Source organism: Labeo rohita, chromosome 10, assembly GCF_022985175.1.
Source record: "Labeo rohita strain BAU-BD-2019 chromosome 10, IGBB_LRoh.1.0, whole genome shotgun sequence".
Classification (NCBI taxonomy): domain Eukaryota; kingdom Metazoa; phylum Chordata; class Actinopteri; order Cypriniformes; family Cyprinidae; genus Labeo; species Labeo rohita.
This window is the reverse complement of record NC_066878.1, coordinates 2,021,110-2,048,407: the sequence shown is the minus strand read 5'-3', so window position 1 is coordinate 2,048,407 and position 27,298 is coordinate 2,021,110. Positions and strand designations below refer to the sequence as shown.

The 27,298-nt window shown below is 37.2% G+C and overlaps 1 protein-coding gene across 11 annotated transcripts in view; it reads left to right on the top strand.

The window, feature by feature from the left end:
- Nucleotides 1-26,918, top strand: part of myo18aa (myosin XVIIIAa) — a 55,562-nt gene extending 28,644 nt beyond the window's left edge. For 2 of the 11 annotated variants that reach the window (XM_051120747.1, XM_051120749.1), the window contains 28 exons: nucleotides 317-403; nucleotides 738-879; nucleotides 964-1,123; nucleotides 1,757-1,943; nucleotides 2,034-2,229; nucleotides 2,308-2,417; nucleotides 4,678-4,743; nucleotides 6,051-6,179; nucleotides 8,410-8,553; nucleotides 8,965-9,054; nucleotides 9,294-9,413; nucleotides 11,476-11,593; nucleotides 11,802-11,929; nucleotides 12,062-12,216; nucleotides 15,055-15,178; nucleotides 15,308-15,508; nucleotides 15,955-16,065; nucleotides 16,165-16,269; nucleotides 16,353-16,499; nucleotides 16,607-16,720; nucleotides 19,138-19,254; nucleotides 19,365-19,448; nucleotides 19,691-19,828; nucleotides 20,632-20,817; nucleotides 21,055-21,194; nucleotides 21,411-21,455; nucleotides 22,442-22,564; nucleotides 23,667-25,934. In XM_051120747.1, the coding sequence (XP_050976704.1) occupies nucleotides 317-403; nucleotides 738-879; nucleotides 964-1,123; nucleotides 1,757-1,943; nucleotides 2,034-2,229; nucleotides 2,308-2,417; nucleotides 4,678-4,743; nucleotides 6,051-6,179; nucleotides 8,410-8,553; nucleotides 8,965-9,054; nucleotides 9,294-9,413; nucleotides 11,476-11,593; nucleotides 11,802-11,929; nucleotides 12,062-12,216; nucleotides 15,055-15,178; nucleotides 15,308-15,508; nucleotides 15,955-16,065; nucleotides 16,165-16,269; nucleotides 16,353-16,499; nucleotides 16,607-16,720; nucleotides 19,138-19,254; nucleotides 19,365-19,448; nucleotides 19,691-19,828; nucleotides 20,632-20,817; nucleotides 21,055-21,194; nucleotides 21,411-21,455; nucleotides 22,442-22,564; nucleotides 23,667-25,110 (4,911 nt within the window). In that variant the 3' untranslated portion in view covers nucleotides 25,111-25,934. Of the gene's footprint in view, nucleotides 1-316; nucleotides 404-737; nucleotides 880-963; nucleotides 1,124-1,756; nucleotides 1,944-2,033; nucleotides 2,230-2,307; nucleotides 2,418-4,677; nucleotides 4,744-6,050; nucleotides 6,180-8,409; nucleotides 8,554-8,964; nucleotides 9,055-9,293; nucleotides 9,414-11,475; nucleotides 11,594-11,801; nucleotides 11,930-12,061; nucleotides 12,217-15,054; nucleotides 15,179-15,307; nucleotides 15,509-15,954; nucleotides 16,066-16,164; nucleotides 16,270-16,352; nucleotides 16,500-16,606; nucleotides 16,721-19,137; nucleotides 19,255-19,364; nucleotides 19,449-19,690; nucleotides 19,829-20,631; nucleotides 20,818-21,054; nucleotides 21,195-21,410; nucleotides 21,456-22,441; nucleotides 22,565-23,666; nucleotides 25,935-25,959 lie in introns of those variants that run through there. The other 9 variants (XM_051120748.1, XM_051120751.1, XM_051120755.1 and 6 more) reach the window with 8 other exon arrangements.
- Nucleotides 26,919-27,298: the final 380 nt, after the last annotated feature.

The following is a 27,298-nucleotide window of genomic DNA, read 5'->3' as shown; positions in this document are numbered from 1 at the left end:
TAACATTTTGAAATATTTTTACTGTTTTCTATTTTAATATGTTTTAAAATGTACTTTATTCCAGTGATCAAAGCTGAAATTTCAGCATCATTACTCCAGATTTCAGTGTCACATTATCCTTCAGAAATCATTGTAATCATTCATTTTCCACATTTTTTGATGAATAGAAAGTTCAAAAGAAAAAAGCATTTTTTGAAATAAAAATATTAAAAATGCTTTCTACTTTTATATTTGATCAATTTGCATCTTTGCTAAAAAATATTTTCTTTTAAAAATATTACATTTTTTTTTAAAAACGGTCTCTGTGTTTCCACAGGAAAACATTGAGATTACACTGGATGACCTTGAGCCAAGCCCTTCTCGCTCAGTAGCTGTGGTTGATCAGTCTTCCAGTCAGACCCTGGTGAGATGCACTTTCTAATCCAGCCAAAACTGCTGATGTTGAAAGTTTGTTTGTCTGATTATTTTAATAAGAGCTCTGTAGATAATTACTTAATTTTATTTCCATCTCTGCATTTGTGTTTATATAAAAGATTTAACTTTTGAAGACTGGAAACTGGAAATGACAGATTGTCAATATAGGGCAGATTTAATCCTGTATTAAAGATAATTAGTTGGCCAGTCATGGTTATATATATACTGCAGTCTTTTTAAATTGTGTTTAAGTATAAGAAGAGAGAGAGAGAGAGATCCTAAGGAAAAGAAACTGACTGTGGATATTCATGTCTGTTTTTCAGGTACGTACTCTGTCCCGGACAGATGAGGCCAGAGGTTTGTTTTGGATGATGGAGGAGGAGGTTTTGCAGCCGGGAGGGTCCGAGGAAACACTCCTGCAGCGACTCTTCAGTTACTACGGCCCTGCAGAGGGAGAAAGCACAGGTTACACAGACATACATGTATAAACACACAAACTCACACGCTGACATTCTGCCCTAGATCCATTTATGCATTGTTTTTCTGCAGGTCACACAGTGGTGCTTAAAAGTGAAAACACACATCACTTCCTGCTCGGCCACAGTCACGGGACAGATTGGGTGGAATATGACACACATGGATGGCTGAACCTAGCCAGGCTAAATCCCACCCCCCAGAACGCAGCCAATCTGCTGCAGAACTCCCAGAAGTAAGACCCACTCACGACCCATTGCCCTTGTCACTTAAAAAGGCAGTTCACCCAAAAAATGAAAATTCTGTTATTAATTACTCACCTTTATGTTCCAAACCCTTTAAGACCGTCATTCTTCTTCAGAACATAATTAAGATATTTTTGATACAATCCAAAAGCTTTCAGTGCAACTGACATGTTCAAGGCCCAGAAAGGCAGTAAGGACATCATTAAAATAGTCCATGTGACATCAGTGGTTTAACCCGTAATTTAATTTCGTTTGTAACGACATGAGGGTGAGTAATTAATGACAGAATTTTCATGTTTGGGTGAACTAACCATTTAATGAGTTGAGTGATTGGGTCATTCATACGATTCTTTCGGACTCCTGAATCAACTTGTTCAAAATGTGATTTATTCTGTAATAAAGCAACTTAAATGTTACTCAGACACACATCTTTCTTGACAAAATAAAGCAAAAACAAAATATTGACAATATTGTCTAAAATGTAACTTAAAATGTTTTTGATATGACACAAGTTGATATGTCAGCTCGCACAAAGGTAATAATAATAAACTGGCTATTATTGCACACTATACATATTGCACACCCCTAACATCAGACTCAAGTTTTCACTTATGTTCCTTCAGGAAGAGCATCAGCGGGATGTTTGTGGGCCGCTCTAGTAGTGCTGCGGTTCTGACCGGCTCCATCGCCGGACTAGAGGGCGTCTCTCAGCTTGCTATGCGGCGGGCCACCAGCATGAGGAAGACCTTCACCACAGGCATGGCGGCTGTCAAAAAGAAGTCTCTCTGTCTTCAGATTAAACTCCAAGTGGTGGGTTTTCAAGAGCGTCCAACACAGAACACTAGTTGTCAAAAAAAGAAATTGCTAAAAATACACATTATGTATTTCTCTTTTGATCAGGATGCACTGATGGACACCGTGCGCAGATCCAGGGTTCACTTTGTCCACTGTCTGTTACCCCGAGCGGAGGTTCCTAGGGCCACGGGGTCCCCAGAGGACAGCTGTGATCCTGGACTCATGCAGATGGATGTGGCTTTACTCAGGGCTCAGATCCGTGGCTTCAAACTGCTGGACAGCTTGAGGATTTACCGACAAGGTGAGAAAGATCCAATCAAATAGATAAAATCAAGTCTTCTCCATTATTTCCTGCTGAATATCCGCATGCTTTTTGCAGGGTACCCTGACCACATGGTGTTCTCTGAGTTCAGAAGACGCTTTGATGTTTTGGCCCCTCACCTGACCAAGAAACTGGGCCGAAACTACATTGTGAAGGATGAAAAACGAGTGAGTAGCTATTTAAGACAATAATGAGCATGAAAACAATTGAACAAAAGCTTTAGAAATGACTGAAATGAAGTTTTGGGCTCCTCTCACTCTTGTGTGCTGTGAGTCCAAGACAGAATGAACTCTGGGTAATCAGGGTTATTGTGATGGCTTAATCAAGAAACCCCAGCTGGGTCTCTGACTTGAATCAATACGCAGAGCAGACAGGAAAAATGTAGTAATTGCTCTGGGTTTTAGTGCTTACTAAATGCCCAAATGTGCTGTAATTATCAGCTAGAAAAATGTCTCCGTCCAGGGGTCTCCTAATCTCGTTTTGGCCCTGCGATTAGCCGAGGGGAAAGGAGAGTTTTATACAAAACCTTTGCACTGTGGCCCTGGGCAAGTACATGACAGACAGGGTCCAAAATGAACACTCGTCAGTGCCAAATGCAAGTAAAAATTGGCTTTGCCAAGTAAATGAAATTGAGTTATTCATGAGTTAAATGGAAGCTTCAGTAGGAAATGCAGCATAATACATATGAGGAGATATTACACAAAATTGTAATAAGCCACAATTACTGTAAATATAAAGTAATATTTGGAGATGTAACGTCAGATTGTGAGATACAGTTGCAATTGTGAGAAATTAAGTCACAATTGTGAGATATAAAGAGATATATATGTAAAATTGTGAGATATAGTCGCAATGGTGAGATAAAATCACAATTATGAGAAAATCAGTAACAATTGTGAGATATACAGTCATTTAGTGAACACAGTCATATTTTGATCAAATATAGTCACAACTGTGAGATTTAAAATCACATGAAGTAACAACTGTGAGATATAAAGTCGTTTATTGACAAATAACAATTTTTTGATAAAGTGTAGTGACAGTCATGAAATACAAATTCACTTAGTGAAAAATAGTCATATTTTGATAAACTGTGGTCAAAATTGTGAGATATAAAATCATAATTATGAGCAATTAAGTCACAATTGTGAGATATAGTCATTTAGTGAAAAACAAAGTCATATTTTGATAAACTGTAGTCACAATTGTGAGACATAAAATCATGTCTATGAAAAATTAAGTCACAATTGTGAGATACAAAGTAATTTAGTAAAAAACAGTCATATTTTAATATACTGTAGTCACAGTTGTGAGATATAAAATCTCAATTATGAGAAATTAAATTGTATTTGTGAGATATAGCCATTTTGTGAAAAAAGTCATATTTTGATAAATTGTAGTCATAATTGTGAGATATAAAAACACAATTATGAGAAATTAAATTACAACTGTGAGATATAAAGTGATTTCGTGAAATGCAAAAAGTCCTATTTTGATCAACTGTAGCCACAATTGTGATAATTATGAGAAATATGTCAAAATTGTAAGATATAAAATCACAAATATGAGAACTGTGAGATATAAAATCACAATTTTGAGAAATTAAGTCACAGTTTCACAATTTGTGACAAATAAAGTATATTTTGATAAACTGTAGTCATAATTGTGAGATAGACCATAGAGACAATCAGCTATAAGAAATGAAGTCACAGCTGTAAGATATAGTCATATTGTGTGAAATAAATTCATATTGTGAAATCTAAAACCACTACGAGACTACTTACTATTTTTTTCATGTTCTTGACTTGTACAAACCTGTGCTGTAAATAATAAACAGTTAAATAACCACATTATCCCTAACCCTAACAGTTAATAATGCAAAATAAAGTTTAAAGGCCAGTTTGAAATATTGATTGTTGGTAAATTGACAGGAGTGGCAAAAATCAATTTTAGACCACCAGCTTTTCAGAGTATAAAGACTACAGAAAGATGACCGTCCTCTTTTGGTGACACAGTGGAGAAGGTCAGTCGCGTTTCAAGTACCAGAGGAAGTTGAAACGATGCAAAACGGGAAATCTACAGAGACGCAGAGAGAAAGAAAAAGACGGGGAGGCAGAACAGTGTCTCAGAGGACAAGTTTTTGTGAAGCGATTCAAACAATGGCCCTTTAGTTGTCGGGGGCCAGCACCCCCTTTAGTGCTGTAATCTAGATGGGCCCTTTCACATAGATCGAGTTCTCAAGACCTTTCCGCATGAGAAAGACAGTGTCAGTGTCACGGTGAGGGCTGATGGTCGTCTGGACGGTTTGTGACTGTACAGCAGAGAATAACCAGTGTGTGTGTGTCCAGAAGGCCTACACAGGGGTCAGCAGTGTTTTTGTAATGTACACTGTGTGAACTAGACATGACAGTGTGTTTGTCATTGCAGGCAGTAGAGGAGCTTTTGGAGTCTCTGGAACTAGAGAAGACCAGCTATCACATGGGCCTGAGCAGGGTGAGTAACAACACACACACACAGAAGTTACTGTATGTTTTGTCACTTTGAGTCCGTCAAAGGATGCAGGTAAGTCATTTTGCATTGTATGCAGCGGATAATATTACATGTGTGTTTTTCTGTCCGCTACTGCATGGTCCATCGGTTGGACATAGGAAACTATCATCTCGGCGTGAGCTGCTTTGTTTGTTTGTGTCTTTCCTGGTTCTTCATGCCGTCCTAATCAGTGTGAACAGACGCTGGCGCTCAACAGTTTAATCCCATCAGCTGGAAAAGCACGGCGAGCCAAAAAAAAAAAAAGGCGGCGTGTGTAAACAAGCTCCGCCTGGCGCATTCCCAGAAGAATGGAGATTTATTGGACCGTATTATAAGTTGGAATAGTTAGTAATTATTTTGTGGCAGCTGCAATTGGCATCAAGGTTCGTGAAGGCTGAACTGCGCTCAAAAATGGATTACAATGTCAGGGCCCCTTAACGAAGGATTCGAACAAACAAAATTCAACCAGCATCTCCTGTCAATTCTGCTCATCTTGCGTTGTTACGGATACTTGCAATGAAAAATAAACCAAATGTGCAATAAAAAAACAATGATTCACTTGAGGCGTTCAGATTGTTGTGGTCAGATGTTCTTTTTTTGAATATGACGCCAGATAAAATTATTGCATGAGTTTAATAACATGTAGCGATTTCAGATTTTTCTTTATTTTTGCTCTTCAAACTCTCAGGTTGTTTGTATCTATATTAACATCCATCTCAGGTGAGACAGATTGCGGTTTACACCTGCTGTTTCTCAAATGCATGTCTTATGATTAAATTTCATCCGATTTTGTGACTATGTGCATCAGATCAGATAGATATGAAGGGATAAAAGCATCTACTAAATGAATACATGTAAATTAAAATGGAATTTTATAATAAAAATATATAGAAATAAACAATAAAAACTAAATATAGTTTAAATAAAATTTCAAATATTTTACAGAATACAGTATATATATATTAAACATAATAAAACATGCTAATAATTAAATATTTATTTCTTCACCGAATAATAAATAGAAGAAAACTAATACTGTAGTGTAAAGAAAAGCCACCTCTTGTTAAGTTTAAATTGCAGTTGATTCTGTGACATTTTGGTAATTATTTACAAAAAACATCCATATGCTTATGAAGCTTATATTATAGATAAAAGTTGTCTCTGTCTGAAAATATGACTTGCTATGAGTTTATTTGTGTCTTTTTGATTCTACTAAGACGATGCACTTTTAACATGCTCTCTTTGCTGTTTTTTGTGTATATGTCTATTAGGTGTTCTTTAGGGCTGGAACAGTGGCTAAACTAGAGGGACAGAGGGATGAACACACCAGACAGAACATCACGCTGTTTCAGGCCGCCTGCAGGGGCTTTTTGTCTCGACAAGCCTTCAAAAAGAGGAAGGTAAAGTCAATTTTCCATTTTGTTTCAGTCTTGAGCTTAAACTGCAGTGTCATTTAATCAGAAATATTTATTTCTCTTACACTACTGTTCAAAAGTTTGGGGTCGGTAAGTTTTTGCTCACCAAAAACTGCTATTATTTGATCAAAAATACAGTAAAAACACTAATATCATATCAATTTAAAATAGCAATTAAAAAACAATTTTAATGTATTTTAAAATGTAATTTATTCCTGTGGTGGCAAAGCAGAATTTACCATAGTGTCACATGCTCCTTCAGAAATCATTCTTATATGCTGATTTGGTGCTCAAGAAACATTTCTTATTTTTATCAGTGTTGAATATTGAATATTTAGTACATAAGTTTTTGTGGAAACGGTGATACATTTTTTGTCAAGGTGCTTTGATGAATACAAAGTTTAAAGGGAAACCTGGGTATTAAGACTTGTATGGCTTAATATAATGTAAATTACATCTCTTACTGAAATATGTAGTAGAAAACCCATGGAAGGCTTATATAATTTAAAAACCACATCATGTTTTTTTTTTTTTTTTGATTTTTTTTTTTTTTTTTGTTTACATATTTTGGACTATGGGGGGTGCCATTATGATAAATGGTTGCATTTGATGAGCAACTGGTGCTACCTTTTGCTATTTTTAACTCAAAATACACAACTCGGAAAATAAAATACTGATACAATGACCACAGCTACTAAAAGAGCCTACAGGTGGCGATGGATATAAGGATAGGCTTAAACAAAATGCTGTACCATCGATTCCCCCCCCCCCCCGGGATATTGAGTTAAATCCGTACTGAGAAACTCCTTCAGTGGCTGTGGCATCATAACAAGCATCAGCATGTTTACATCCTGTCAGGATGGCATCTACCGTTTCTTGTCTCTGCCATTTGTAAGCTCTTCCAGTAGCTGTGGTCTAACCTCAAATGCATCAGGGCTAAAGTTGAGAGAACAAAGACGCTGGTCTTTAGGATGTTTTATTCGTCCACAGACATCTTTCCGTTCTTCTTCTCTTCTTATCGCAAGGAAAGCAGTGAAGACTTACATCCAAATAACAACAAAACGTTGCACAATGTGGCTTCGCATCAGTATTTTATTTTCTGAGTTGTGTATTCCGAGTTGTTGCGGTAAAAATAATTCACAGAGTGCAACGATTTCATGTAAACGAAATAATGGTGCCCCCCATAGTCCAAAATATGTATAAAACAATGTGGATTTTTTAAATAATGTAAATCTTTCATGGGTTTTCTCCTCTATATTTTGGCAAGAGACAACATTTATGTTTTATAAAGCCATACAAGTCTTAATACTTTAAAAAAACAGCATGTGACTAGGCTGAAGTGTGTAATTTCTGCAACACTAGTGTCACTGAGCAGAACTGCAGATGAAAAATCCCCCATTGGTCAGCCAAACAAATAGTTTTGCCCCGAACTCAGTTCATTGGTTGAGCCACTGTTGCTGTTGTTGTGCAGCTCAAACAAACCAAAGAATGTTTTGAAAGCACCACAGAATAAGGTTTTTACACTTTTAACCTACAAATTTCTTACTTTTCTCTGTATAATAAATTGTAGTAGAAAGTATTTTAATACAAAAAAAAAACATTCTTCTCTTAAGTGCTCTCCCGTTTTGTCTCCCTGGAATTATTAGTCATTAAAAAATCTCTAATTAATAAAGGCTCCTCTGAACTCTTTCAGATCACGGCATGCAGTCAAGCCTCTAAATAAAATCTTCTCATTTCTTCATAATGTGCATTTAGTTAATTCCAGTCGGATTTACAGTTTTAATTTGCAAATCTTTCTGTACTTTTTAAAAAATGTCATATCAAAGTCATACTGTGGCTTTTATGTTTGTGTTTGCAAAGCAACATTAATCATTTCTCGCTGCGCTGTTAATGCAACTGTCATGTTATTCACAGATTGAGATCTGTATCAACAGCATGCTCTAAACCCACATAATGCAGAAATTAAAGAAACTGTGTAGTCAAAATGAATATTCTGTCATCCTTGTGTCGTTCAAAACCTCTATGGCTTTTTTATTTCCCTGAATCATGAAAGTGATGAATATATGGGCCGCTCTATTTAATATAATGAAATGAATGAAGACTGAAGCTGCATAAAAGTTCTGAATTATGACTATATAGTAAATGATGACAGAATTTTCATTTTCAGGTAAACTTTCCTATAAAATCACCTAAAAAAAATCTCTCTGTCTCTCAGATCCAGGATTTGGCCATCCGTTGCGTCCAGAAGAACATTAAGAAGAATCGTGGTGTGAAGGACTGGCCCTGGTGGAAGCTCTTCACCACCGTACGACCTCTAGTAGAGGTTCAGCTCACCGAAGAACAAATTCGAGGAAAAGACGTGAGTCTTTCCATCTCCCTCTCTATTTCATGCCCTTGTTTGCTCGCAATGCAAAGCTCATGTCAGTTTACAGTAGAGCTTGAAGGTTTATCTTTGTGTGTGGACGCGTTTGCCTTCAAGATGACACGATCTAAGGGCTTTTGTTGCATCAGCGTTAGAGCCGAGACTTTTCTTTGATTCCCGCTGCCATCGCATCTCAATCCAAGCTCAAAGCATTTGCTTTAGAAATGCAACATTGCCGTCTGGCCCCTTCCTGAACTCACCTAAAGGCAGAAAGATCTCGCCTGATCAAAAGACCATCAGATCATATAATATTAGCTCAACAAGCCTCAGGCTGAAGATTGTCTCGTTCTTATTGAAATATTCACTATTGTCTTTTGCCAGTGATAAAACTGTTGTTTTGGCTTGTAGGAGGAGATCATGCATCTGAAGTTGAAACTGGAGAAGGTGGAGAAGGAAAGAAATGAGCTACGGCTGACCTCGGATCGCTTGGAGAGCCGAGTAAGAGATGCAAACATCTTATTTGATTTAAAACACAAAGCAGGTCCTTATTTTACCACCCATTTTGAGAAAGCTGGAGAGAAGTCAAGAAAGCAAAGGTTTTTTTCTATTAGGATAGACAATAAACCTGAAATGAAAATGTAACAATGCAGAAAGGTTTCTGTGAATATTAAATTTACTTTTATTCATACTGATAAAATCTGAATTAGAAAAACAAGCGCATTTGTTTATTTATGTAGATCACAGAGCTGACGGCAGAGCTTTCAGATGAGAGAAATTCTGCAGAGTCAACGTCCCAGCTGCTGGAGACGGAAACAAGTGAAAGACTGCGTTTGGAGAAGGACATGAAGGACATGCAGGTACATGAACTCCATCAATCCTGTTTTAATCGGTATTCAACAGCAATGGGGAGTTACTAAATAAAAAATAGACACTAGGTTAACTTTTAAAAGGATTAGTTCACTTCCAGAATAAAAAAATTCCTTATAATTTACTTACCCTAATGTCATCCAAGATGTTCATGTCTTTCTTTCTTCAGTCGAAACGAAATGTAGGTTTTTGAGGAAAACATTCCAGGATTTTTTTTCCATGTAGTGAACTTTAATGGTGGCCAACGGGTTGAAGGTCCAAATTGCAGTTTCAATGCAGCTTCAAGGGGATTTACACGATCCCAGCCTAGGAATGAGGGTCTTATGTAGCCAAACGATCAGTCATTTTCTTAAAAACAAAATTAAAATGTATGTACTTTTTAACCACAAATGATCGTCTAAAAAAATGGGATTGTGTAGAGCCCTTTGAAGCTGCAGTAAAAGGGAATTTTGGACCTTGAACCTGTTATACTCCTATTGAAGTCCACTATATGGAGAAAAATCCTGGAATATTTAACTTAGAAACTTTAATTTCTTTTCGCCTGAGGAAATTAAGACATGAACATCTTGGATGAGATGGACGTGAGTAGATTATCAGCGAACTAGGCCTTTTAGTAACATAATTTAGTAAAATAGTATATTTTTTCCAGCGGTTTAGTGTTACAAAACACTGCATCACTGTATTTTGTCACATTATATTGCATATGCAGTTTTACTTCCAAGCAAACTTCCAAGAGTTAAGAATCAAACACATTCAACTAAAATGTCTTTGAAGCAGAAGTCCACTTCCAGAACAACAATTTACAGATAATGTACTCACCCCCTTGTCATTCAAGATGTTCATGTCTGAAATTATGTTTTTTGAGGAAAACATTTCAGGATTTTTCTCCATATAATGGACTGATATGGTGCCCCGAGTTTGAACTTCCAAAATGCAGTTTAAATGAGACTACAAATGAACCCAAACGCAGTTGTAAATGATCCCAGCTGAGGAAGAAGGGTCTTATCTAGCAAAACGATCGGTTATTTTCATAAAAATAATAAACTTATATACTTTTTAATGTCAAACGCTCGTCTTGTCTTGCTCTTCCCGACCTGTTTTTGTTCCGGTTCATGACAGTTAGGGTATGTCGAAAAACTCCCATCTCATGTTCTCCCTCAACTTCAAAATCGTCCTATATCGCTGTTTTCTGCAGCGATGTAGGATGATTTTGAAATGAGAAAATACGATTGGAGTTCAGGGAGAGCAAGACAAGACGAGTGTTTGAGATTAAAAGGTTTTTAAATTGGATTTTTTAAATGAAAATAACCAATTGCTTCGCTAGATATAACCCTTCTTCCTCGGCTGGGATTGTTTACAACCGCATTGGAAGCCGCATTTAAACTACATTTTGGAAGTTCAAAATCGGGGCACCACATCAGACCATTATATGGAGAAAAATCCTGAAATGTTTTCCTCAAAAAACACAATTTCTTTAAGACTGAAGAAAGAAAAACATGAACATCTTGGATGACAAGGGGGTGAGTACATTATCTGTAAATTGTTGTTCTGGAAGTGGATTTCTCCTTCAACATGTATAGATTGGAAGTCTGATTCATAGTGTATTAGTAAACTAGTTTGTTCAGATCAATAATAATTTGGATTTAAATCATAGAAATTGGAAATATGTAACTGTTACAAAAAAGATAACATTTCATGTCTTGTTTCCACAATATTTAGTAAAATGGTGCTGTTTAGTAATAGTTCAAAATATTTAGGAAAATCAAAAAAAAAAAACATTTTAAAAATTAATATGGTAAACAATATTGCATCATTTTAGTAGACTGCAGCGTAGCTAACTTTTTCATAACTGTACATTTACTGTAGTTTAACTACTTTAAATTATGAGTAGCTTGTTTCATGGATTGACTAAAAGTTGTGGTGAAAATTTGATGGAGAGACTTTTACAGTTCATAAACTTTCTTTTATAATCTGTCGAAGTTGTGGTAGGAGTGTATTTTGTGAGTGGGCTGCTGTAGAACACACTTGTTCTTTTCTGTTTCCGAAACTCAGGTGAAGTTTGACGCTGTGAAGAAACAGATGGAGTCCATGGAGATGGAGATCATGGAGGCCAGACTCCTCCATGCATCAGAACTCAACGGCGAGATGGACAATGATGGCGATGATTCTGGTAAAAAAACAAAAAAAACAACAACACAATCAGACAGCACTTCAAGCTGATTATGAAAATGCATTTTTTGGGCACTGGGATAAAAAGAGGACTGGTTTTGTCAAAAAATGCTCAACACACACACATACATACACACACACACAAACAACTCAACAAAACAACAACTCAGAAAAAAATCTGTCTGTTTCTGTGTGTTTGTGCATGTCAGGAGGTGAATGGAGGCTGAAATATGAACGTGCCATCAGAGACACAGAATTCACAAAGAAAAAACTCCAGCAGGAGATGGATGACAAGTTGGAGACAGAACAACAGAACAAGAGACACTTGGAGAGAAAAGTTAGTATAGCACAGTAAACACACACACACACTGTGAAATGTATTCGAATTCATACTCTGACGTTGACCAGCAACACTTCAGCATCTTTAGACTTTTATAAACTTCACCTTCCTATCTTTTTCTCTGTGTAGTTAGCGGACTTGCAGGCTGACCAAGAGGAGTCCCAGCGATCAGTCCAGCAGCTGAAGAAGAAATGCCAGCGGCTGGCAGCTGAACTGCAAGACACCAAACTGCACCTGGAAAATCAAGAGGGACGCAACCATGAGCTGGAGAGAAAGCAGAGGAAGTAAGAGCCAATCACACACACACAAACATTCAGTCTGTGTCTTCAGTCCCCTGCCTGGTTACCTGCTGGGGTCTGATGAGTTTTCTGATTGTTGTTTACTCTGTGGTTGTTTGAGCCATATATTTACTGTTTGATTGTTTCAGTGATTTGTTTACTTTACTGTTTGGACTGTTCGTTTACTCATTGTTTAATCATAGAGTTTGTTCAATCATACAGTACAGTAAACAATTGAATTTGTTTGATTACTGTACGATTGTTTGGGCTCTTTCTTTACTGTTTGTTTAAAGGAGAAGTCCACTTCCAGAACAACAATTTACAGATAATGTACTCACCCCCTTGTCATCCAAGATGTTCATGTCTTTCTTTCTTCAGTCGTAAAGAAATTATGTTTTTTAAGGAAAACATTTCAGCATTTTTCTCCATATAATGGACTGCTATGGTGCCCTGAGTTTGAATTTCCAAACTACAGTTTAAATGCGGCTTCAAACGATCCAAAATGCAGCTTCAAACGATCCCAGCCGAGGAAGAAGGGTCTTATCTTGCGAAACGATTGGTTATTTTCATTAAAAATAATACAATTTAAATATTTTTAATCTCAAACGCTTGTCTTGTCTTGCTCTCCCTGACATCTGTGTATTATGGTTCAAGACAGTTAGGGTATGTCGAAAAATTCAGATTGTATTTTCTGCCTCAACTTCAAAAATCATTTCAAAATCATCCTACGTCGCTGCAGAAACATCGACCCAGTCTTTGCAAAGTAAACATGCAAAGAAGATCAAACACCCTTAACAAAAAAAGGTAAAACAGCGATATAGGACGATTTTGAAGTTGAGGGAGAACATGAGATGGGAGTTTTTCGACATACCCTAACTGTCATGAACCGGAAAAAAACAGTCCACGCAGAGTTAGACAAGACGAGCGTTTGACATTAAAAAGTATATAAACTGTATTATTTTTATGAAAATATCCAACCCTTTCGCTAGATAAGACCCTTCTTCCTCGGCTGGGATCATTTACAACTGCATTTGGGATCGTTTGAAGCTGCATTTAAACTACATTTTGGAAGCTCAAACTCGGGGCACCATATCAGTCCATCATATGAAGAAAATCCGTGAAATGTTTTCCTCAAAAAACACAATTTCCTTACGAATGAAGAAAGAAAGACATGAACATCTTGGATGACAACGGGGTAAGTACATTATCTGTAAATTGTTGTTCTGGAAGTGGACTTTTCCTTTAAGTTGTTTTGTCTTTTGTTTGTTATTTAGTTGTTTAAGCTGTTTGTTTACTGTTATTTGTGTGCGGTTTAGTAAGGCTGTTTGTTTACTGTCTTTTGTTTGCTGTTTAGTTGTTTCATCAGTTCGTTTACTTTCAAATTAGTTAGGCTGTTCATTTATAGTTTGGGCTGTTTGTTTACTCATTGTTTATTCCTAGACATTTCAATATATTGTTTATTGTATGATTCATCTGTATTTGAGCTCTTTCTTTACTGTTTGGTGGTTTACTGTTTGTTGTTTACACTGTATTTTTACTGTCTGATTGTTTGGGCTGTTTGTTTACTGTTTGAGTGTTTTGTTATTTGTTTACTGTCTGATTGTTTGAGCTTGGGTTTGGGTTTGTTTATTGCTGGACTCTTTTTATTTTTGTATGTGTGTGTGTATTTGGCTGATGTTGCTCATAGCTAAAAAACTGAAGCAGATCAGAGCTAGAACTAAATCTCAATATGCTTGAAAATTCATGAGTAACCTCAGTGCATAGGCTTCATTTTGCTCAGAGAATTACCAGCATCTGGAGCACTGAAAAAGGAAAAAGAGGCTTACTTAAAACTCACAAATCCAACCATGTTCTACTAACAATGCAGATTAACATTTTGCGATCTGAAAATCGACAAACTCAGAAGCAGATGAGAAAATGTTTGCTAGAATGCCTACTGACTGAAGTTTGTGTTTCATATGGAAGCCCATTTCCTCCACTGAACAAAAAAAACCCCAACAATTCTCTTTTTTCTCAGAATTGCGATATAAACATTGCAATTGCAAGTTATAAAGTCTCAATTCTGAGAAATTAATTTTAATTTTCCCATCAAAATTGGACTTTATGACTCGCAATTGCAAGTTTATAAAACTCGCAATCTTGTTTATAAAAAAGTCAGAATTAAGAGAAAAAAGTCAGAATTGTGAGATATAAACTTGCAATTCTGAGAAATAAAATCAAAATAGCAAAATATAAACTCACAATTCTGACTTTTTTTCTAAGAACTGTAAGATATAAACCTGCAATTGTGAGTTATTAAGTCAGAATGGTCAAATATAAACTCTATAAATTATATAAATTTAGAAATTCTGAGAACATATCAGTCTTTTCCCCCTCAAAACTTTTTTCTTGCAATTGCGAATTTATATCCCGCAATGCTGACTTTTTTCTAAGAATTGAGAGATACAAACTTGCAATTCTGAGAAATAAACCCACCATTCTCAGAAATAAAGTCAGAATTGTGAGATACAAACTTGCATTTGTGAGAAAGAAGTTTTTATCTCACAATTCTGTCTTTATTTCTTGCAATTGTGAGTTCATATCACACAATTAAAAAAATAAAAGTCAGAATGGCGAGTTTCTATCACAAATCTGAGAAAAAATGTCAGAATTGTGAGGTGAGAAGTCGCAATTACCTTTTTTATTTTTTATTTAGTGGTGGAAACAGTAGTAGTAGTAGTAGGCTTCCATAGTTTGATAGTATATGCCTATTGTAGATTTAAGCAGATTATTATGTTGCTCTTGTCATACTGTGGTTGAAATTACGTGTCTCAAAACCTGTCTATCTTCTGACATTTCTTGCAGGTTTGATGTGGAGAAGAACCAGTTTCACGAGGAGCTACAGAAGGAGAGGAACCAACGGGAGAAACTGGGCAGAGAAAGAGATATGCTAACTGGCGAGGTGTTTACAATCAGACAACAGCTACAGGTGAGACTAAAGATAGAAGAGTGTGTGTTGCTCCCTCTTGAAGCACAACACTGTTTCTGTAATAAGTCTATGGTATATTGCTTTGGATAAAAACATCAGCTAATGACAAATTCATAATTTAACAAACAGGAGAAGGACACAGAGCTGTGCACGGTCAATCTGAAAATAGAGCAGCTGGAATCCGAGCTCCAGGATCTCTCCTCTCAGGAGTCGAAAGATGAGGCTTCACTCGCGAAGGTTAAAAAGCAACTGCGTGACCTGGAAGCAAAGGTCAAGGATCAAGAGGAGGAGCTTGACGAACAGGCCGGAACCATTCAGATGCTGGAACAGGTACAAGCTAAAAACGGCATAATCGAAGATGGATAGCCACTCTGGATTATGCTCTGTTCTCTTCAGTGCCATTGTTATTGTTATCTAAAACTTAAAAAAAATCATTTTCAATAATTGAAACAAAGGTTTGTTAAAATCTTAAATGAAAATGTAACTGAAAATAAGCTAAAGTTCTACAATTACCAAATAATGGAAACAAAAATAAAAATAAAATTAAACAGAAATAAATATATAAAAACAAAATGATAAAAAAAAAAACATTAAATGACTAAAACCTAAACTAAAACTGAAAAATAAAAGCGAGTTTAAAATATTAATGAATTCTATAACAGTCTGTAAACAATATTAAAATAACATTGTTTATTGCAAAAGAGAGGAAAAATAAAACTTATTGAGGATATTATCAACAGTTAACCTCATCTGATCTGTGTGTATATGTGATTTAGGCTAAACTCCGTTTGGAAATGGAGATGGAAAGATTGAAACAAACGCACTCTAAAGAGCTGGACAGTAAAGATGAAGAAGTGGAGGAGATCCGACTGTCCTGCAGTAAAAAGGTGAATAAACAGGAACACTCTATCAGTTGTTTGAATCGCACAATTTAATACCTCCATGTTTCCTAATGGCTCTTATGAAATGTGTGTGTGTGTGTGTAGCTGAAGCAGATGGAAGTGCAGTTAGAGGAGGAATATGATGATAAACAGAGAGTTCTGAGAGAAAAGAGAGACATGGAGTCCAAACTGATGATGGCACAGGAACAGGTACTAACACAACAAAACACAAATATTGCAGATAGCACACAATACTACACTCAACAAAATGTAACAGAATTACCATATAACAGGTTGGTCAAAAGGATGTAGAGACAGAGAAACGTCTCAGGAAGGATCTGAAGCGCACAAAAGTTCTTCTGGCTGATGCCCAAATGATGCTAGACCACCTAAAGAGTAATGTGCCCAGCAAAAGAGAGATCACCGCACTCAAAAATAAGGTATAATCACAATCAGAGCTGTAGAAATGACAATTAATATCCCCCACTGGATCGATAAATCAAATAGGACTAATTGCTTCATGTGAGCGTATGTGTATTTTGTTTAGTTGGAGGAGTCAGAGTTTGCCTGCACAGCCGCAGTAAAAGCACGCAAGTCTATGGAGCTGGAAATTGAAGACCTTCATATCCAGATGGATGACATCACCAAAGCCAAGATGGCTGTGAGTTGAATTCTGTTTAATTTGAAAAACATTCAGTGGTCATAAATTGTTTATTTATACTTGATTGTTGGGCATTTTCTGTTAGCTTGTTTGTTTTTTGAGTGTTTATGTTTTTGTTTGTCCTATAGTTAAGATGTTTGTTAACTGTCTGATAATCGTCTTTTGTTTGTCCTTTAGTTGTTTGTTTACTGTCTTATATTCGTCTTTTGTTTGCTGTTTAGTTGTTTAAGATGTACGTTTACCATCTGATGACTGTCTGATTATTATCTTTTGTTTGCTCTTTAGTTGTTTAAGATGTTCGTTTACAGTCGGATTACTGTCTGATTATCACCTTTTGCTTGCTGTTTAGTTGTTTAAGATGTTTGTTTACTGTCTGGTTATCGTCTTTCATTTTTTCTGTTTAGTTGTTTAAGATGTTCATTTATGGTCTGATTACTGTCTGATTATCATCTTTTATTTGCTGTTAAGTTATTTAAGATGTTCGTTAATGGTCTGATTACTGTCTGATTATCATCTTTAGTTTTCTGTTTAGTTGTTTAAGATGTTTGTTTACTGTCTGGTTATCGTCTTTTATTTTTTCAGTTTAGTTGTTTAAGATGTTTGTTTATGGTCTGATTACTGTCTGATTATAATCTTTTGTTTGCTGTTTAGTTGTCTAAGATGTTCGTTTACTGTCTGGATATCATCTTTTTTTTCTGTTTAGTTGTTTAAGATGTTCGTTTATGGTCTGATTACTGTCCGATTATCATCTTTAGTTTGCTGTTTAGTTGTTTAAGATGTTCATTTACAGTCGGATTTCTGTCTGATTATCATCTTTTGTTTGCTGTTTAGTTGTTTAAGATGTTCGTTTACAGTCGGATTACTGTCTGATTATCATCTTTAGTTTTGCTGTTTAGTTGTTTAAGATGTTCGTTTACAGTCGGATTAATTAAGATGTTAGTTTATGGTCTGGTTACTGTCTGATTATCGTCTTTTATTTGCTGTTTAGTTGTTTAAGATGTTCGTTTACAGTCGGATTACTGTCTGATTATCATCTTTAGTTTTGCTGTTTAGTTGTTTAAGATGTTCGTTTACAGTCGGATTAATTAAGATGTTAGTTTATGGTCTGGTTACTGTCTGATTATCGTCTTTTATTTGCTGTTGTTTAAGAAGTTCTATTATGGTCCTTAGTTTGAAGTTTACAACAGATAGACTTTGCCATTCCTTTAAATATTTTTCAATTTGTCCACCTGATTTGTCAGAGCTTTTGTGGTTAAGTGTTAGTTTTGAGTCCAAAATTCATCTTTTGAGATGAACAGAGCAATAAATGTCAAGATTCACTCAAACCGCTGGGTAAAGAGAAATAAAGTGCTCACAATTCAATCATTTTCCTGCTCAGACTGATGGAAAAACCATTTAGAATAAATATTCCAGAGGGACAAAATTTAAACCTCCAGAGTCACATACAGAAACCCTGAATCATGGTATCTTAACCAAGCATGACGCGGTAAAGCGTTAAATCCTGTCTCTTCCATGTTTATCTGAGTTTTTGTCCTAACTGACTGTGACTGTGACAGCCGACAAGACATTTTGACACTTGCTTGGTTTTTATTCCTGCAGCGTCATGCTGTCTAGCTCCACCCACAGTAAAATCCTATTGACACAAATCCTAATCCACACAGAATTTTATATCTTAAATATATTCTGATTTTGTCATTTCACATTTTACCTCACTGACGACAGAAAAAAAGGATGAAGATAAAATGAAAAGCAGTGCAGCTACTCTTTTCTGATTCCTCCCCCATTCACACTACAGCCCCTTTCAGGACTCCAAAAATATGGTACTCAGATTTAAATGGTTCACTTAGGGTGTGCATTTGATTTATTATTTATGAAGAAGAAGAGACGATGTCAAATACAGGAGTTTAAGGGTATAATCTCCTCGTCACAGCCTCAACTAGAAATATGCAATTACTGTGTGTAATGACAGTGTTTTAGTCCCACTCTGAAATGTTACTCTAAACTCTTACTCTAAAATGCCAGGAACATAGTTGTTAGAACACTGCAGTGCTGCTGTGGCTGTATTATGGGATGTGTTCTGTTATGCTTTTTGGGTTATTTAGACAGTTTAGTCATGGAGAACAGAGAAAAACAATGCAAATTATAAAATGCAACTATTAGATATAGCTATATATTTGTAGTTTTGGTAGTTTTAAGAAAGAATGAGAAATCATTTTTGGTTGCTGATGTCAAACTCTGTGCATCCAATCAAACTCTGCAGTATTTTGGTGTGCTATTCATCTGCCACATGGTAAAAAAGCTGCCAAATCAGACAGATCCCAACATGAACAGGTTTCGTGACATTTCCTCATCCTCGAAAACCATGAATAAAACTATTCAAGGTACTCATTCAACCCTGTCTGTTCTGTCTCCCTCAGTTGGAGGAACAGATAAGTCGTCTGCAGAGAGAGAAGAACGACCTGCAGTCTCGCTTTGAGGAGGATCAGGAGGACATGAACGAACTCATGAAGAAACACAAAGCTGCAGTGGCTCAGGTGACTTTATATATATATATATATATATATATATGAGGTCATTTAAAATACCCACTAGCACAAATTATATGTATATTATATTATATATATGTGTGTGTGTGTGTGTTTAGTCTACAAGAGATCTGGCGCAGATCAGTGACCTGCAAGCCCAGGTGGAGGAGGCCATGAAGGAAAAGCAAGAGATCCTGGACAAGGTATCAAAAAAATCCCCTAATAAATGCACTAAAAAGGCAGATGCTCTCTTTATTCTTTGCAGGAACCCAAAATTGCCTCCTATCCCCTCAATCATTATTTTCTACAGTATATGGTGGATTTGTAGATGGTTAGGGCCCATGCAGTGAGAGAGGTGCAGAGGGCTGGTCGAATGTGGTCTGAAACATGAGTCAGTCTTAAACATGACCTCAGAGTGACCTGTGTGTTTATATTTTTTTGACAGCTTCACTCCCTGCAGTCACAGCTTGAATTTCAGGAACAGTCTATGGTGGAGAAATCGCTGGTCAGCCGTCAGGAAGCCAAAATCCGTGAACTGGAGACCAAACTAGAATATGAGAGGACCCAGACTAAACGTCTGGAGGTGAGTCATGTGACTGCCTATACTGCTTATACAAATACGATGCACTAATAGCAAGAAACTAAAGCAGGGTGACAGTTTAGAAAAATATTAGATTTTTATTAGATTTTGTATTTTAGTTGTACATTTCAAGTTAGTTTTATTTTGTTTTAAAGGGATAGTTCACCCAAAAATGAAAATTCTGTCATAATTACTTGCCCTCATTTTGTTCCAAACCCATAAGACCTTTGTTGATCTTGGGAACACAAATTAAGATATTTTTATTGAAATTCGAGAGCTTTCTGATGCATCACTGATGTCACATGGTATGTTTTACTGATGTCCTTACTACATTTCTGGGCCCGGGAACATTTCAGCTGCATTGCTGTCTAAGCAGGGTCAGAAAGCTCTTGGATTTCATCAAAAATATCTTAATTTGTGTCCAGAAGATGAACAAATGTCTTACGCATTTGAAATGACATGAGGGTGAGTAATTAATGACAGAATTTTCATTTTTGGGTGAACAATCCTTTTAATGTTAATAGTTTTTATTTCATTTCAATATAGTTTTAGTGGTTTTATTTCATTTCAGTATAGTTTTAGTAGTTTTTATTTCATTTTAGTATAGTTTTTGTTTCTATCCAATAACAGAGCACAAAGATTATTCCATGCACAATTATTTTCGTATACTGGCTGCTAAAACAACATTCATGGCGCTTGCAGATAAACAACTACAGTTCATTTACAGCAGATTGTGTGTTTCTGTCTGTCTTTTTTTATGAGCTCTAAATCTTTGGCTTTTCCATCTGTCCATGTTCATCCTCCAGTCTCTTGTAACACGGCTGAAGGAAAACCTGGAGAAGATGACTGAGGAAAGAGACCAGCGTATTGCCAGCGAAAACCGGGAGAAGGATCAAAACAAGCGCATGCAACGGCAGATCCGGGACATAAAGGAGGAGATGACTGAACTGTCTAAGAAAGAGGCAGAAGCCAGTCGCAAAAAACACGAGCTGGTGAGTTCTAGAGTGCCTCCTGCTGGATGAAGATTCTCTTAGCATTGCTATAGCAACTATAATGACGGGAAACTGCAGCAAAGAATCTTTTATAAAAAGTGACATAGTTCTTGCATAGTAACCATAGTATAACCATAGATGGCTTATCAGGTAAATGTAATGGTACTGCATAAAAACACTATGGTTACTGTTTTAAAATGATGGTCATTTTTCAAACTTTGGTTGGACTTTAAACAGGAAATGGATATTGAAAGTCTGGAAGCAGCCAATCAGAGCTTACAAGCAGATTTGAAGTTGGCCTTTAAGCGGATTGGGGACCTGCAGGCTGCTATGGAAGATGAAATGGAGACGGATGATGATGATGACCTCATCAACAGGTATGAGGATTAGTCTCCTGTCAGTGCCACTGTTCCCATGGCAACAATTCTCTGAAGTTGATCAGGATGACCACTGCATGTTACTATCGTTTACATAGACCCTTTTTAAGTTCTTTTGTTTTTCTACTTCTTCTTCTTTTGTTTCTCGTCTCCATTTTAATATGATCTCTTTTTCCCTTCCCCCTCTATTTTTATCTATTTTTTTATTTTTGGCAGTTTACAAGACATGGTGACAAAGTATCAGAAAAGAAAGAACAAAACGTGAGAATACTAAATAGTGTTTGTTTCTCATCTGTTTGTTGATTTGAGGTTGTAATGCGATTCATTTGTAAGAACGTGAGAATGCTGTTGTATTAATCTGCAGTCCAACAACTGAAATGGGAAGAAATATTAGTCCAAATCTAATTTAATACAGCAGCATTTCATTCATTTCACTTCATAAGCATGTGCTTAACATGTTTAACAATTATGTGTTGCGCATCTGTTTTTACCCATTACACCAGCCATCTTTTTCATCAGAGCCATTTATACACCTACAAAAATATGAAAATAATTTTTCACTTTTTAAATTTCCGCATAAAGTTCCCCAAGAGTTCTCTGAATTTCTAGTGCGTCTTGCTACTTATCTACTCAGCAAGTTGTATTGTGTTCATGTGTGTTGTTGTGCAAGTGTAACTGCTTGGATTTGGAAAGAGGGGAATCAATTGCGTTTGGTTGATTTGCTGTAATTGGGTGGAACTGCGATATGCAACTAATAGAAGCAGATTGTCACAGTCGATTAGCATTTGAATGTGATCTGTGTGTGTGCTTAATTTTTAAATTGTGTGACAGTAAGTTGAAATTCTCTGGAAACATCTGTAGCCTCAATCCACTGTAACTCATGGCATCCTTGATTGTGCGTTTGTGCAAATTTTGTGGACAGATATATGCTTGTGTAAGCTTTTATGTATATTGCTAATATCAAAGCTTGATATAAACCATAATAGTATCTGCAGAAGCTCATTGGAATATGACATCTCCACAGAGAGAATGCAGTAAAAGATCTGACTTCAGTATTCAACATGTTTCTCTCTGCTATCTTCTTGGAATGGAATGGATTGAAATCCTCGTTTCCTTTATTTTTTTTTACTGAACCCGCTTGTTGTTGTGGTACTAACAACTAACTGAAATATAACCCTCTTGCCTTGACCAGCCAAAATGACCTTTAAGTCAGCTGCCATATTTGATTGAGCTTCTCTTGTTGACAGTGGAGATGAATCAGATATGGACTCTGAGGTGGAGGACCGTGTGGATGGGGTGAAGTCATTGCTGTCCAAGAGCAAAGTATCCGTCAAGACACTCTCTGATGAGGGCACCCAGAAGACCACCAGGTCAGTAGGGAATCTCTTTTGTTGCATACTAGGCGTTTCAAGGACTGAGATCATTTGTGACCCTGAACCACAAAACCAGTCATAAGGGTCAGTTTTTTTAAATTGACATTTATACATAATCTGAAAGCTGAATAAATAAGCTTTTCATCATTGTATTTTTCGTTAGGACAATATTTGGCCGAGATACAACTATTTGAAAATCTGGAATCTGAGGGTGCAAAAAAATCAAAATATTGAGACAATCGCCTTTAAAGTTGTCCAAATGAAGTTCTTAGCAATGCATATTAATAATCAAAGATTACGTTTTGATATGTTTACGGTAGGAAATTTACAAATTATCTTCATGGAACATGATCTTTACTTAATATCCCAATGATTTTGGCATAAAAGAAAAAACTATCATTTTGACCCATACAATGTATTGCTGGCTATTGCTACAAAAATGCCTGTACGTCTTATGACTTTTTTTTTAACAATCCCCAGAAAAATGTAGAATGGAGAAATAAAACCACACTTAAAATTGTTAGGAAACTAGTAAATAAATGATGAGTTTGTTTACGTTAAAATGTATGTTTTTTTCTGCAAGTATAAATTATTTTGATAAGGAGATCATTTGAAAACATAGTTTTGTGAATTGTAGTGTTCTAATCTTTAAGCTAGTGAAGTTTCTGTGGAGAGCTGATTAAACAATCGTTCAAAGTGTATAGGCAGCTTTTGTAGCTAAATTTAAAGGATAAAAACATTGGGGGCGCTACTGATGTGGTTTACTAGAGTAAGAGCCAAGACATACATATGTCCTCTCCATCTGCTAATAAGCTCAAGACAGCATTTGATGGCACTGGATTCATGACTGTCTCACCGGGAGCTGCTGCTACTGTTCTGTTCCTCGGTAGTATTAGTACGGTGCGGTTACATAACTGCCATTAGGAGTTTAATCCTTTTAAGTTTATTTCTGGGGTTGGTGTAAAATATGCTCCTAAATTACCTCTCAAATCTCTTCCGTTCTTTGAATTCATGTTTATCTCTGTCACGGGTATCATCCTGTTTCATTCACTGACATCTGCAATTCTGCCGCTTTTAATGTGTTTTCTGTCCGCCTCAGACACACCAATGCTGCTAATGCAGATGTGAAAGATATAAAAGAAGGGAAAGAGGGAAAAGAGGGGAAGGAGGAAGTAAAGAAAGATTCAGACGAGAGCCGTCCAGTGTCTGTGATGAGCTCGCTCAGCTACAGGAAACGCTCCCATCAGAAGGACTGGAATGGAGGTGCAGGGGATGACAGTTCTCTCTTCAGTGCCCTTCGGGAGCAGCCGGACATGCCTGACCGAGTGTTGTTGCGCAAAGCTAAAAGCAAATCCGCAGACAGGCCTCAGACTGGTGATGACCTGGATGACCGGGGTTCAGTGATCTCCCAGGCTTACTCTGAGGCTTACTCTCGGGCCAGGAAAGGCCTAGACCGTCGGTGGACCAAAAGCAGTCCAGAATTTGACAAGGAGTCCATTGTGTCTTCGGTTGCCCCGAGCCGAGCTTCCACACGCCGCGGGATGGAGCAAGATGATGATGCTCTTTCTGGTGTAAGTAGCTTCAGCTTGCGACGTAGTACTTCTTGGATGGATGACAGCCACAGCGATTTTGGGCCAACAAGTACCACGAGCCAACGATCTAGAAGCCGCAGTCCTGGAAGCACCAGCGTCGGCTCACGAATCTCCCTGGCCCGCAGCACCCGACTTAGCGAATTTGGTGTTCGTTTGAATAATGATGAGGTTGATGACGATGATGATGTTGACTCAGTGAGCGTGGCCGCATACAGTCCACGCTCGGTGGGCCGTAGTCTGTCCACGCCTGCCCAGCTACGCTCCTCTGAGAACCCACTGGACGCCTCTGACGTTAAGCCTGTGAGCCACCGCAACTACCTGGACCCTGAGCTGGAAAAAGCGATCAATGAAGTGTTGAGCTTCAAGCCAATTAAATTCAAACGCCGCAGCTTAGAAGACTCCGATGAAGAAGAGGAAGGAGGTGGCGGTGCAGGAGAGGAAGAAGACAGGAAGAGCATCAAAGGTTTATTATTGCAAGACAAGGATGATGAAGGTCTAGGCCTCAGCGGGTCTACTCTAAGACGCTCAGCTTCAGGTTCTGCTGTAGATTCTGGACGCTCTGGAAGCTCGCTAAGTTCCTTCAGCTCCAAGAGCAGCAAGAAGAAGAACAAGAAAAAGAACAGGCGCTCTGAGTCTGACAGCTCAGATGAGGGTCGTACTAGGCGGCATTCAAGGCAGAAAGAAAAGAGACGATCGAGAAGCTCAAGAAAGAAAGACTCTGGATCGTCCAAATCAGAATCTGACTCTGAATCATCATCTTCAAGCTCTGCATCAACAGTTTCATACCGTAGCTCAAACAGCGTGAAGAGAACCCCAGCACAGAAAGCCTCAGACGGGGGTCTGGAAAGTCCTGACGAGGAACGACCCTCCAGCAGAAAAGAAATGAAGAAACAGAAGAAGAAGGTGGACAGTCTGGTTATGAAGTATCTCTACAAGCCCGACAGTGATTAAGGATCATTAACAGGTGACCCCTGAATGGGCCAGATTGAGGATTGATGTTTTCAAGAAGCTTCTCTCTAAACGCATGATGTGTTCTCCTGTGTGTTAAACTCTAAATAATGTAAAAACATTAATGACCTCCTTTGTATCACTGAAAAAGCATGCCATGACACTGTTGCCTGAACATGGTTTTGGGTTTGGACACAGAGTTTCAAAGTGTGGCCACACAGAGAACTGTACTAACACAAATACTTATCTTGATTTTGTTAAGTAGAGCATTTATTATTGGTTCTGGAACAATAAATTATCAGTCAGATTGTCGGTGGGGGAAGTGAATGATCAGCGACCTTGACCCTTCAGAAAGGCACTGCACCCCCAACTGCTCCCCGGGCACTGCAGCAGTATGGTTGCCCACTGCTCCGGGTGTGCGTTCACTACTCTGTGTGTGTGTGTACTTGGATGGGTTAAATGCAGAGCACGAATTCCGGTCCTTTCCTTTTCATAAAAGTCCTTTCCGTTCTCAAAGCTTATGGTTTTTTATTGGATTTTTGTTCCAGAACCAACAAAAGATGTTTTAGGAAAAACAGTTATTGTACACAAAGCGTTAGAGATACTGGAGTAGTTTAAATTGATAATTCAGCAAGACCTTATTGCAAACAGAGTGGACGCTTTGGGAACTACTGTAGATGTCTATTTTTGACCAGTCAGGGACAATTCACTCTTGACTTTTGTCCTGCTATCGATCTCTGCATGGCATTTTGCCCGTGTGACCTCTTGCAAGGGATAAGTTTGAAGGTGTGACTATAACCTTCTCTTCCTGTTTCTAAAAAAATCTTTTGTCTTTTTTGTTTTGTTTTTAGCCCCCCCTCTCTACAGACCACACTCAGTGCCACATGATGAAGACAACACTGGACCAGTGAAAGACACTACACAAACAGAAAGTACTATCCTGAAAGACAGTAATGGTGATGGCCAACCTTCGGAAAGCGCCGCATAGACCTGATCTACTGCTCACATGCACTGAAAAGTGCCTCTGTTTACCTCTCATCTACCCTAGTACTGATTCACTTTGGTTTCTTCATAGCCTACAATGGAAGTAAAGTTTATCACCACTGGTCTACATATACAATGTGTTTTAGATTTTTTTATTTTTTTTGCAGCTGCGTTGCACCTGTATTTATTTAGATCTCACATGTCTCCATCAACAACCCCTCCAAGAAAATGAAGTAATATATTATCTAATGTATGTTTATTTTGTTTGGTTAGAGTGTCTGCTTCATTGCTTTGGATTTGCTTGAGTGAACTGTGTAGCACAGCTTTTCTGTAGTTCACAGTTAATGAAATAAGATATTTATCTTTCTCTCCTTTGTTTCTTTATGAGCTGGTGAACTACTGTTTAACCAGAGGAAGTTAATTTAGCACTGGTTTACTGAATGGCAGCATTTTAATTCTAAACCTTTATGATTCAGTTTATTTTCTTGGGGGTGCTTCATATTTGGGCCTTAAATGACATTTATAACTCTTAATTTAAGATAATTTAGTATTATATAATTAACTCTGCCAAATTTAATTAATGATGGGAGTCTAATAATTTCTGATGTGTCTGTGGGTAAGCGTGGTGTGTGCATGTGTGTATGTGTGTGTCCTCCCCTGTTTTTCTATGCATTAAATAAGACTTTTATTATGAAAATACATGCAAACGAGACTGTTTGTGTTCAGTGGCTTATGCAGTAAAAGCAATGGTATATAAAAGCAATATATATATAAGAAAGAGTTTTGCTTTTGTTTTATTGTAAATAAAATATGTTGATCCATTTTTATGGCTGTGAACTTGATTTCTGACAGATGATGAGTAAAGAGTGTCAGTAAGTTAGTTTCAGTCCTTATATCTGGAATCTGAAGATAGCCAGGCGACTGAGCCAGCTCGTATCATTTTTGTGACATATGCAACAAACTGCTACTAAATCCACAATGGGTAGTTTTGAGGTGTGCCATCTGATCCTGAGAAAAAGGTTGAAATGCTATATTATATTATATTATATTAATAAAACTTGTTTGTGTATATATTATCCTCAGCTGCCCTAATAACAACAGTGCAAATTTATTGGGTTACTATTTGGTGTTGAGAATGTGTCATACTTTTCAAGGTTTAAAAGAACATCTGTCCTAGTAGACTAGAAGGAACGCAATGTGCAAACAC